The sequence below is a fragment of the Talpa occidentalis genome, unplaced genomic scaffold, assembly GCF_014898055.3.
Source record: "Talpa occidentalis isolate TD23 unplaced genomic scaffold, MPIMG_talOcc4v2.1 talOcc4.13, whole genome shotgun sequence".
Lineage (NCBI taxonomy): Eukaryota > Metazoa > Chordata > Mammalia > Eulipotyphla > Talpidae > Talpa > Talpa occidentalis.
Genome location: NW_023601322.1, coordinates 76,979,731 through 76,993,014, shown reverse-complemented (window position 1 = coordinate 76,993,014; position 13,284 = coordinate 76,979,731). Strand labels below are relative to the sequence as shown.

The 13,284-nt window shown below is 36.3% G+C and overlaps 1 protein-coding gene across 1 annotated transcript in view; it reads left to right on the top strand.

Annotated features, from left to right (window-relative positions):
* Positions 1–13,284, top strand: part of SLC27A6 (solute carrier family 27 member 6) — a 50,985-nt gene that overhangs the window by 27,276 nt on the left and 10,425 nt on the right. The window contains exons 5-6 of the mRNA XM_037509418.2: positions 7,471–7,665; positions 12,934–13,024. Of these exons, the coding sequence (XP_037365315.1) occupies positions 7,471–7,665; positions 12,934–13,024 (286 nt within the window). The remainder of the gene's footprint in view (positions 1–7,470; positions 7,666–12,933; positions 13,025–13,284) is intronic.

Sequence of the window (13,284 nt, the reverse complement as noted above, 5' to 3'; positions counted from 1 at the left end):
TTAATTACCAACCCTCAGACCCTCCCCTCAATTTCCATATATTCCAGAGTCATTTTTTTAATGTGATAGTTTTTTCTTCTTCATGTTTGTCTTTCTACTGACCCTCCTTTTCATATCTCTGACTGTAAATCTGGTTCCTCCCTTTATCATTTTTCATCTGTATCACATCAGCTGCTATCCTTACTATCCTGTCCATCATGCCAGTTGCTGCGAATTTTGTTGCCATGTCTCCCTTTGGCAGGAGACTCTGTCACCCAGTGACATCAGTGTCATCATTTCATATGCTCACACACTGTTTAACATCCAGTGCTTCTTCACTGAGTCAAAAGGGCCTCCCTGGTGGCACAAGAGGTTAAGTCTCAGCACGATCAAGCTATTGGCAGCCACTGCAGAGCAAGTTCAATCCCTGGCTACGGAGCAAACCCACATGGCACAGCAGACCTCTCTCGTCTCCCTGCTGCTCTCCTCAGCAGTGAATCCTCTCACCCCCTGCACCTCTGGCCTATACCACAGCTCTTGTATGCATAAATAAATAAAATAAATCTTAAAAAAAAAAAAGCCACATGTGGCTTCAAGTCATGTTTGAGCATCACCAACAGAGCTTCACAACCTCCCTATCTGGTTAGTCTTTTGTAAAAGGTTCACCCTAACCAATATTCTGCCCATATACCAATAGGTTCAGTGTGCACAGAAGCAAGCTGATCACCTGCTTTACAGATCAAACTGCCTCCCAGATATTTCCAATGAGATAAAGTCCTTCCTGAGAAAGACACTCAAAGTGAACATACACAGGGATCTGGATGAAGGAGCTTAATGAACCAGTATTTGAAGCACCAGTTTAGTATCCATTTAATCAGATGGTGCTTGACTTGCGCATATATCAAGAAGTTGTTGCTTTTTTGACTTTATAATTTATAACAAGGGTCAGCAAGCTCATTTCTGTAAAGCAACAGGTTAGTAAATATTTTATTTGTGCCTTATGAATCACACCTGGCTCTATAACAACTACTTAATTAATTTTGCTTCTGTATTACAATAATAGGTAAAGACAATCCATAGAAATAGGTGTGGCTATGTTCTAATAAAACTATTTATATAAACAGGGGCAAGCTGAATTTACTAAAACCTTGATTTTGACTTTATGTTAGTATCTTATTATATCTCTCTTTTAAAAAAAAATTATTTATTTATGCATACAAGAGCTGGGGTATAGGTCAGAGATGCAGGGGGTGAGAGGATTCACCAGAGACAGAATGGGGAACAGAACAGGCAGACTGACTGAAATACACTGCTGAGGGGAGCAGCAGGTGAGACAGAAGAGGGCTGCTTCGCCATGTGGGTTGCTCCCTGCCTGGCTGGGGATCGAAATCTTGCTGCAGGGGCTGCGGATTGCCTCACAGTGTGGTGCTCAACTCCTTGCACCACCAGGGAGGTCCTTTATATATCTTTTAGGTAAAAATTGCTTTCCTTTGCAAAGTAGTTTTTTAAACTTCTGTTTACTTCTCTCTCTCTCTCCATATATGTATATGTATGGGATTATGTGCATATCAAAAATAATTATCCTTTAGGCTTACTACTTGGATGCCTATAAAATTTACTTTGTTATTATAAATGAAATCATATTATTTTCACTTACATATTTCCATGCTCAACATTTGAATCAGGCAAACAAAATCTGAATAATGTCATTGACAAGTTTAGATAATTATCTCCATGAATTATAAAATAACTAACATTTGTTGTTTAAATTTTACTCTCTTAGGAGTGCTTATGTTTAGATTCTCAGCTACCTTTTAATGGAAGACTTGAGAGGATTATTTAAAAGAATTTTGTGTACATTTAGTTATTAAATCAGCTTAAAGATGTTTGTAAAATTTTAGATTTTTGTTAATTGAAGACCTGTTTGTTAAGTCTTTGGTTAAATACAATTGAACAACTTAAAATTCAATTTTCACAAAGTTTCAATTGGTCATAAATGAGACAATTCAATATATATATAATTAGATGAAATTTTAAAATTTATGCTTTTCTCACAATGTTAGTTCTAGATAAATATAATCATTAAAGGTAAAGAAAAAGGCATCTGTTGTTTTTTTATTTTAAATCAATAATTAGGTAGAAATGTTAGCAAAAGAAAATAATTTATTTAATTATAATAACAAGCATTGAATAAAAATGCTAACAGGGCCTCCCCGGTGGCACAGCGGTTGAGCGCTGGGTTGCGAAGCTGCCCGCAGCCTCTGCAGCGCCAGTTCGATCCCCGGCCGCAGGGAGACGGTCCCACATGGCGCACAGACCTCTCCTGCGCCCGCTGCTCCCCTCAGCAGTGTACTTCGGTCCTTCTGCCTGCTCTACTCCCCGCTCTGGCTCTAGTGAATTCTCTCACCCTCCCGTGCTTCTGACTGTACCCAGTGCTTGTATAAATAAATGAATAAATCTTTAAAAAAAATGCTAACAACTTAAAAAGAAATAATACTGCTAACTATTAAATTATTAATCTTATTACTAATATATGACAAGTTGTTAATTTGCCTAAAATCAAAGAAAAACAAATTAAATACAAATGCATTTTCTTATCAAATTGAAAATGAAAATGTTTTAAATTATATGCAAATCCTTAATTTGACTGGATTGCTGAAGTTTGGTACAAATATAATGTACTTTTTATATAACAATTTGGTAATAGAGTCATAAAAATGTTTATATCAAAGATTTATAGACAAGATATTAACTCAGTATTATTTATAAGGGTGATATTTAAAAATAATGTGGCTATCAAAAATAAACTTGGGGAATCACATTTTTAAAGAATAAGAGCTGATAGCTTAAAACAATATTCAAAATAAATTAATAAGACAGAATATATAAGCATAGGTACAGTGTGACAGAAGTTTTCATATATATGGATATAGAAACAGTAATAGTGGTATGGTAGAATAATACAATTTTTAATGTTTTTATTTTTCTTTCCAAATTTTCCATGATGTGTGTGCATTTTAACAGCAGGAGAGGTAAATAAATATACATTCTCTTCCCCCACAACACTAACTGGATCACTTAATCTTTCCTCATACCCCTCAAACCATGATCTAACTTTCATTTCAGAGGAGAAAAAAATAAAACAAAGATATCTCATGTAAATCAATGATTTTTTTTTTAAAGATTTATTTATTTATTTATACAAGCACTGGGTACAGTCAGAAGCACGGGAGGGTGAGAGAATTCACCAGAGTCAGAGCGGGGAACAGAGCAGACAGACTGATGAAGTACACTGCTGAGGGGAGCAGCGGGCACAGCAGGAGAGGTCTGTGCGCCATGTGGGACCCTCACCCGGCGGCTGGGGATTGAACTGGCGCTGCAGAGGCTGTGGGCAGCTTCGCAGCCCAGCACTCAACTGCTGCACCACCAGGGAGGCCCTAAATTAAATTATTTTTATGTTTAGACAAAAACCTTGTCCTGAATGTTTTGATAATTTGATTTTCTGTATCAATTGACTCATTTTGCATGAATAATTATTCTTATTCTATAAAAAACTTGCATAGCAATAGCCCATATAAGTTAAAGTGTATGGAGTTTGATGTAAATTTCTTATGGGTTTCCAGAGTGTGCCAATATATTTTATAAATAGCGACACTTGCTAAAACTCACCCCAACCCTGAATAGCATAGAAAGTTATGCCATATAAAAGACAGTTATCTGATTAGGGAGAATAAATCCTAAGATTTGCAAAGCTGCTGTTTTTATATAGGATAATAGCAGTGACCTCTCTGATCAAAATAATTATGAAGGTTTAAACATATGTTGATGATCATTTTTTAAAATTATTATAAAGAAATTACAATCTACAAATTTTATTCCTAGCTAAAATGCATAATATAGTTAAAATATAATTAAAATGTTTCATTCAACTTTCTGTTCCTTATCATAATTGCTTTGTTTATTTCTACTTTGCTTTCTAAATTCCATTCATCTCAAGCTCTGCATCAAACAGCTGAAATGTCTCAATATGATTTAACAACATTTCAAGTATTTTTATTCAATTAACCTTTTTCTTTTTTTTTTTTTGATTGTTTTCTCTGTATTAAGTATAAATGGTTTACAAAGGACTTCCCTTCTATGGAGGAATGGGGGGGGGCACATTTCCTAACACCACTTCATTGATTCTTACAATTCTTTTATGTAGTTGAGAGGTTACAATCCTGTGTCTTCATTTATACAAAGGTGAAGAGAAGTTTTTTTTGTTTGTTTGTTTTTTGTTTTTATTTAAATTTTATTTTTATATTCCCCATACAATTACAACCCCCTTATTTTTACCCCAAACCCTCCTTCCCCCACCCCCCAACCCCCACAGAGTGTCTCTGGCTCATAGTTGTTTGTTGATTTTGATATTTTTGTTCTTATAGTTATTCTTTTTCCTGGTCCCTTATTTAAGTTTTCTAGATTCCTGCTATGAGTGAGACCATCCGGTATTTTTCTTTTTCTTTCTGGCTTTCAATTAACCTTTTTCTTAAAGACATTCCTCCTGGATAACTTCAGGTCATTTCCTACCAAATGCAAATGAGCACTGTTCCTATTTCTGTCACTGTTGATTAGATTTGCTCTGCTATCAGAGCAGAAGAATTTAGAGATCTAACCATTTAGTATTCAGATTTTGTTTTAACTTTAAAATATGTGATAGGTTTTTCAACCCAAAGTGGCTTCTGTCTAGTTGGATTTTTCCAGTTTGTGTGTAGTGAGGGCAGTGTGTAGTTGTTATAGGACAGGGAGAGGGGCAGCCCAAACCCCGCAAACCTGCCTGTTCTAAATGGGTTCTGCCATCCGCCGCATCAACACAAAACATAGGAGACTTTAATGAAAAGGAACTTTAATAAAACTAGGAAACAATACAGGTAAGGCAAAGAGTCTAGTTTCTAAATGAAGCATCCAGAGTTACCCGTCCCCTCGTGGGTAAAAGTCCATCCATATGGGATTGGCCCAGAGCAAGGCCCCAAAGCCTGCCACAAGTCTAAAGCATCTTCCAGTGGGGACCCACAGAAAAGGGTCACAAACAACCGGACAAGCCCGGAAGGAAAAGAGCAAAATCAACATCAAGATAAAAGCTGCCATGGTCACCTCCCCACAGGTCTCACCCACATCTGTGTCACCCAGTCCACGACCAAAAGACAAGCGCAGTTTCTTCACGTGTCTCTAGGCTCCATGCGCCTCCTCCAGGTCTCCTTCTGGCTCCATCCTCCTTCCTTCCTCAGTCCCTTCTGCAGCTTCTCCTCTTCCTGCTCAGCTCCACCCTCCCTTGGGTGGGGCAGGGAACCTCCCCCTTTCCTGGGGACCACCCTGTTACATAGTGAGGGCAGACCCCTAGGTCATTATCTATATGTATTTAGGGTGCAGCTGCTCCTTAAATTTCCAGCCAGACCTTCTGCCTTCTTCATTCTTTTTCATGCTTGCTTAACACTTCTGGGAGTATTTGTTAATTATGACACCTGCACGCTTAGATTTCAGCCTTATCGTCTCTGCTTCTTCACATACCTCTAATTATCTTTTCAGAATTATTGTTCACCACTCACATTCAAGATCTTTGTTCTTGCAAGTTAATAGATTAAAATCTTTATGATGAAAATGAGAAGGAACTGAAATAAAGAATGTCATCAATCAATCATTTTTTGCCAGAGACACTGATTTGTTTAATTTATTATTAGTTTTTGTTGTTTAGTACTACTTTTGGTGATGATTTGGGACAACTTAGAAAGAATAATGGATTTACCATGACTATTCTGACAATACAGTCTTACTTTAACCTTTGATCAGTGTATAATTCATGTTAAGATAGCGTTTATTGAATATAGGATATTGCATATTTGAAAATAATAGTTACAAATAATTGTTATAATATTTACAAGGCAAAATTGCAGTGATTAGATGACCTCAATTTATTATTTACTATATGATAAACTTTGGATATTACCTATAGACATATACAACATATAAGTGAGTAGGTGTTATATCAGTTTTTGCAGAAAAATTGAGAATCAGTGTAGGATGCAATACACTGTTTAAATTTATATAGAAAAAAGTAAAATAAACAGACTTATTCTAAATAAAAAGTGATGGAGCTGAAAATGCAAATTCAAATATACATTTAATAGTTTTTTTACCAGAAATATGCTTTCTTCCTTATTGATTTCTTTTTTTTTAAGATTTATTTATTTATGCAAACAAGAGCTGGGGTACAGGCCAAAGGTGTGGGGGGGTGAGAGGATTCATCAGAGACAGAGTGGGGAACAGAACAGGCAGATTGACTAAAATACTGCTGAGGGGAGCAGCGGGTGAAACAGGCGAGGTCTGCTGTACCATGTGGGTTAGCTTCCTGGCCAGGGATTAAACTCATGCTGCAGTGGCTGCAGATAGCTTCATAGTGCTGAGTCTTTTTTTTTTTTTAATTTTTTACATCATTTTTCATTTTTGTACAATGTATGTATGCATTTTCATCTCAATTATAGTCCCTGTGAAATTCCCACCACCCGTTCACCCGTGTACCATCACTATAGTCCCTTGTGCTCTTCCCACCCCTGTTTTCATCCTGCTCCCTTCTCCCCCTCTGCAGAATGTCTCCAGTTTACAGTTGCTTGTTGATTTTTATTTTTACTTTAATATAATTACTTTTTTTTTCCCCGATCCCTTATTTGGATCCTCTACATTCCTCCTATAAGTGAAACCATCGATATTTTTCTTTTTCTTTCTGGCTTATTTCACTGAGCATGGTCCCTTCCATCTCCATCCATGTTGCTGCGAATGGCATGAGTTTATCTTATTTGATTGCTAAGTAATATTCCATTGTGTATATATACCACATCTTCTTGATCCAGTCATCTATTTTTGGGCATTTGGGATGTTTCTATAGCTTAACTATTGTAAATAGTGCTGAAAAAAACATAAGGGTGCAGGTGTCCTTTTGATTTAATGTTTTTGTGTCCTTTGTGTAGATACCTAGGAGTGGAATTGCTGGATCATATGGAAGTTCCATTTTTAGCACATTGAGGAACCTCCGCACAGCTTTCCATAGTGGTTGGACCAGTTTGTATTCCCACCAGCGGTGTAGGAGAGTTCCTTTTTCTTCTCACCCTCACCAACATGGTGCTGAGTCTTAACCCTTTGTGCCACCAGGGAGGCCCCCCTTCCTTATTGATTTCAACCAAAACAAGATTTCAGTAATCTGGAATTTAGATTATAGTAAAGGAGCTTTTCCCAGATGTGGATAATAAAAGCTGTATTACTTTGGACTAGTGTTATTGTTAGTTTCATTAGCACTTGGATAGGGTTCTGCAACAGACTTACATGTTTTTGTTGTTTTCATTCCTTTCTTTTGATGCATATATGTAACTTCTGGGTATTTGCCCCTTTAATAATAGCAGTGAAAGAAAGAATTGAGAACTGTAATTAATAAATTACAAGTAAAATGTTTTCTTTTTACAGAGAGAAGGCGAAAAGGATCATCAAGTGCGTCTGGCAATTGGAAATGGTGTAAGGCGTGATGTATGGAGAGAATTTTTAGACAGGTTTGGAAACATTAAGATGTGTGAGTTTTATGGAGCTACTGAAGGAAACATTTGTTTCATGAATCACACTGGGAAAATTGGATCAGTTGGGAGAACAAATTTCATTTACAAGGTAAGTACAATACTTTACAAAAGAAATATATTGAAGCATGTAAACTATCTTTTGGACTTTGCTGGTAAATAATATAACATTTTTAAGTTGAGAATGTCAATAAAGTGAACTTTAGGAGAATTGTGGTGCTTATAAGTAATGAAAACCTCAACCATGTTCTTGGTTTTCCTTTCTAAAAATGAATGACACCCAATTCTTTCTTCAGTTTTCAAATTAAATGATATAATATGTAAAGAGCTGATACATGGTAATTTGCCTCTTTCCATTTCCTTTGGGTATTCTAAATTCACTATTTCTAGTTACCTTTTGTTTTTATATCACTTGAAAATTATATGTAGTATTCTGGTACATGATTGCTTTAAATGCCTATGTCAAGATAACAATAGAATCTTAAAATAAGCAAAAAACCACATTCCTAGCAGTAAAAGACAAGTAACTGATTTCTCAGTAGCAATCATGCATCACAAAAGATAACGGACAGGTAATTTCCACTGTCTTGGAGAAAATAACTGTCAAAATAGAACTCATTCAGCAATACTATTTTTAAAGAATAAAGCTGAAAATATAGGAAAAAGTCTCAGAATTTATATAGCAATATTTTTATAACCTCAAGGGAAAGTAAACAAATCCAGAATCATAGTAGGATATTTTAGTACATCTTTTTCAGTGTTTGATAGAATAGCAGCAACAAAAAAAATCTGATACTTGCTTAATTGGTGTCCCTGAAGAATAAACAAAAAATAACAGATCTAAGAGAACAGGATTATTTGAAACCGAGTAGAAGAAATGTTCTTAAAATAAAGATTTGGATCATTAAAAGATTAGATTGTGTTCCAGAAAAAAAAAAATATGGTACAGAATCATCCAAAAAGTGTAGTCTGGGTAAATTATTGAAAAAAATTCATAGAACTTACAAGGAGATGATGAGATAGAAAAAACAAGTGATCTATAAAGTATAGGGTGAAGATGGAAAATATCTCAGGATTGCCTCCAAAACAAAATACTCATTGCCAGAGAAAAAGGGAAGTCATGTTTTCACATAAGAATTTTAGTCCTGGGCCTCCCCTGGTGGCGCAGCAGTTGAGCACTGGACTGTGAAGCTGCTTGCAGCCTCTGCAGCACCGGTTCGATCCCTGGCCACCGGCGAGGGTCCCACATGGTGCTACAGACCTCTCCTGCTGTGCCTGCTGCTCCCCTCAGCAGTGTATTTCGTCAGTCTGCCTGTTCTGTTCCCCACTCTGGCTCTGGTGAATTCTCTCACCCTCCCACGCTTCTGACTGTACCCAGTGCTTGATAAATAAATAATCTTTTTTTGATAAAAAAAAAAAAAAGAATTTTAGTCCTGAAAAGGTTCTTCAAGTATAAAGGCAACCGCAAAGTGTTCTCAAAATGTTAAGATATCAAAGAATATAGTAGTACCCATGTATATATAGGAATACAATGTTCCCTCCTGAAATTCACTGAGTGCAAATTTCTGGCCAACCTGAAGATAAAGCAGAATTTAGAAATGGATGTAATTACCTTCACTTAACAGATTTTATGGCAAGCATTGCATCCTTTAAACACAAGAAGATCCACTAGTTTACAGTTGCATATACAGATGGAATGGAATGGAAAAATCCTGACAGTTCGAAAATAAATATAACACTAACAAAAATGGGAGTTGGGTGGGAAAAAGGACGGGATATACATGCTAATATTCCATGGCAAATCCATAGCCACAATGTAAAGATAGAATATGGGATCAGCACTTTCTAAACATTTTTATGAACTTTTTTGTCTTTACAGTAGACATCTCTCAGGGTCTAGAGAATTAGCCAACCACAAAGTTAGGGAACAGTCCACACAAGACCACCCTTGCTTCTGACATCACCTTCGGGTTGGGGAGTCTCTAAGAGCACCCTTAGGTTTGCTAAATAACTGGAAAGACTCACAAAGTTCACTGAAACCTGTCACATGCATAGTTACCTCTATTACATCTAAAGGATACAGACTAAAACCAGTCAGGGGAAGAAGCCGCAGGGCAGAATCCAGGTGAGTGTCAAATACAAGGTGTTGTCCTCCTGGTAGGAGTTAGGCTGACATTGCTCTCTGGAAATCCTTGTGTGACAATATGCATGGAATATTGCCAGCTAGAGAATTGAACCCAGCCTTGGTATCCAGAGTCTATTTTGGGATTTGATGATGTAAATCTAATTGGCTGCTTTCATGGCTGACCTCCATTCCCGCCCTTTAGGTGGTCAAGCTAGGAGACTCCGAGCCCTCACCCTACATCACATTATTGGTATAACTCAGAGGTGATGCTCTTCACCATATTATCGCTATCTGATTGCCCAAGACATTTAGGCAAACAAACAGTCCCCAACCCTTCATGACATTGCAAGAGTTTAGCGATTATATTCCAGAAACTGATAACAAAGCCAGACCTCTTTTTAGGCAAGGTTATATTTTTTACCACACAGAAAGCAAACGTCTTTTGCTGATGAAACATTTTAGCTTACTTTAATTCCAATTTCTGTAACTTCAAGCAAATTTAAACTGCATTTATTAAAATGGTCTGGTTTCATTTTTCATAAATTATTTTATTAATCAGTTTCCTCCTTTTCTCTCTGTAGACTTAAACACGTTTGTACCTGATGTTCATTAAATGCATTCATTTTTGTTAAATATTTTGTATATGCCTGGCACAGTGAACACAATGGGGAAAAAAACACATAAATTTTCACCCATGTGTAGGTTATAATCTCTTGGGAAAAACAGAAAGTGAGAGAAATAAGTAAAATACACTCTGTATTAAGTACTTTTAAGTGCTAAAAAGGAAAACGAAACAGGAAAAGGAATGTGTGAGTGTTAGAGGGATTTTTGCAACTTTAGATAGGGTAGCCAGGGAAAACCTCTTTGAGAAAGTGGCAAGAAAGGGAAGATTTAGGAAATAGATGTATCAGGAATTCAAAGTGGATTCAATAGTCAGCACAGGACCCTCAGGTGGCTGCATGCCTAGCGTGTTTGAGGATAGTAGTGAGATTATGTTGGTGACAGGTCAGAGAACAAAGATACTGATCTGAAGGTTGAGTGGATCTTTTCTCTTTAATGGGATCACTTTGACTGGATGTTTAGAGATACCAGGTTTATGATGGTTAACTTTTGAGTGAGATTTGAGGAAATTCAAATTTTTCTTAGTTTTCTGTTTTGCTTGATCTTTTTTAAAGAAATGTTTTCTTTTATACATAGATATATATTTTTATAAATTTTATTTTTGTATTCCCCATACAATTGCAACCTCCTTATTTTCACCCCAATCCCTCCCCTCCCCGCCCCCACCCCCTACAGAGTGTCTCTGCTTCATAGTAGTTTGTTGATTTTGATTTTCACTTTCTTATAGTTATTCATTTTCCTGGTCCCTTATTTAAGTTTTCTAGATTCCTGCTATGAGTGAGACCATCCTGTATTTTTCTTTTTCTTTCTGGCTTATTTCGCTGAGCATGATCCCTTCCACCACCGTCCATGTTGCTGCAAATTAACACAACTCTCAGACCCATTTAGAACTATGTTGTTATATAACTGCACATACACATTTAGGAGACTTGACTTTTGTAATCGTGTGTGACCTTTTGAAGGAAAGAAGCTCTGATTCAGGCTCTGTCTAGATGTTGTGACACATTCAAATTTCATTTGGATTGTAAATTATTTGGTTTCTGATCATCAGTTCCCTGTAGCTAATAGCAGACACACTGAACAGTGATTTGGAGTGGAATGAATCTCTCCCACACACATGGTTGCCAAATTAATCTGAAAGCAAATAACCCCTAAAACTGATATCACCAGCTTCTGGGGAATTGTTTTCAAAAACTGAAACATGTTGAAACAAGAGAGAAAAGAATGGGTAATGAAGATTCCTCTGTTCTTGTTTGGCCAAGATGATAAATGCAGTTCCGGAACTTGTGGAATCTTTCTACAGTCATTAGGCAGGTGGCCAATATCTTGTTACCCCAATTACAAGGACCAAAAGGCAAGCTTGTGCTTTAATAATCTTTATATCTGGAATTACAACATAGTTTGCCTTGCTTCGCTGCCTCTTTCTCTGGCCTTTATCTTAAAATAGGGTACTATTAATGTCAACCTTGTAGGGTGTAAACGATTAAATACCGCTCTCAAGCTCTTGGCAGAGTCTGACATACACTAAGTGCTTAATCAGTATTAGTTGCTCTTATTTCTGTTTTAATTCAAATAATGAATTGTGGTCTTAGTGATATGCTTACTTTACTAACATTAAACACCAAAGATGTTTGTGTTTAATTTTATGATAAATAGTACTCTTGCAATCATCTCATTAATCTTCCTGATCTTTCGCACTTCCCTGTTCTGTATTTGTTCACTTTTCTCTTCAGCACCCTTCTCTTCATTTTTTTCTCTCTTCTATTTCTTCTTCCTTATAAATTTTTCTTACTTCATTTTATTGCCTCCATTTTAGTTTACTGTTTTCTAATTTAACCTATTAAGACTGCTTATTAAAGTGATTACGTAAATACTGATTTTCTTATATATGAAATCAGGGGGGGTGAATTGAACCAATCTGTACTTTTCTTGCGGGGTCAAATTGCAGTGGATCAATGAATCTGCATGACGGTAATATGACATGACAGGAGCAGGGGGAGCTGAAAATATTTGGGGACAAGGGGAGATGTCCAGTTAACTTGTTTGCCAACATAAAGAGTGTTCAAGCAGATTTGCCATCCCATACCACCGCAGTGGACAGAGGCACTGAGTGTTAGAGACAAAAAGGGGGCAGGACCTGGGGATTGGTCCAAGTGTGAAACTACAAGTACTTTTCAGGCATCCTGTCTCTTTTCTAGGAACTGCCAAGAAAAAATCCTTGCCCTCACATAGTTTACATTTCTGTTCTATTAAAACTCCATTTCAAGGACTGTTTTTGAGTGATTGTTAAAACAGGACAAGAAAGTGATCCTTTCCCTGGAGTTAGTAGAGTGTGTAATTCAAAGTATAAATTGCTCGATGCTAGATTCACTCACTCAAAATTAAAATTAGTACCATGTCACTAAGGTAATGTGTCCATAAATGAAACTAAACACCATTAGTTCTGTTGTTCAAATAGTTATTTGATTTTTTTAATCAGTACAGCTTACTTATTTTATTAAATTAACTTTCTAATTCTGTATTCCAATTGTCTGAGCATAAAAATCCACTACCAGTAGATGTCACTATACAAATAAATAAATCCTTGTTTCTGTTTGATTTTTGTTTTTGCAGCTTTTTTTCACTTTTGACTTAATAAAGTATGATTTTCAGAAAGATGAACCCATTAGAAATGAGCAGGGTTGGTGTAGTCATGTGAAAAAAGGTAAGAGTCTTATGTTTGAAGATGTCTCCTCAAGCAAAGTTTCTGAATTTTTATTTAATTCTTTCTCCATTTAGAAAAGACAAAATGATTACTTCTAATATGCAGTGCCACTTATTTGGAAGTTCATTGCAGGTAGTATGATTTAATTGTTGCTTGTTAGGGGCGAGAACCTCCCTCACATGGTAAATTATGAAAATTTAAAAGTGATTATTTATGTGGCTCATTTTTTTTTTTTTTGCTTAATCCAGGACTTCTAGTTT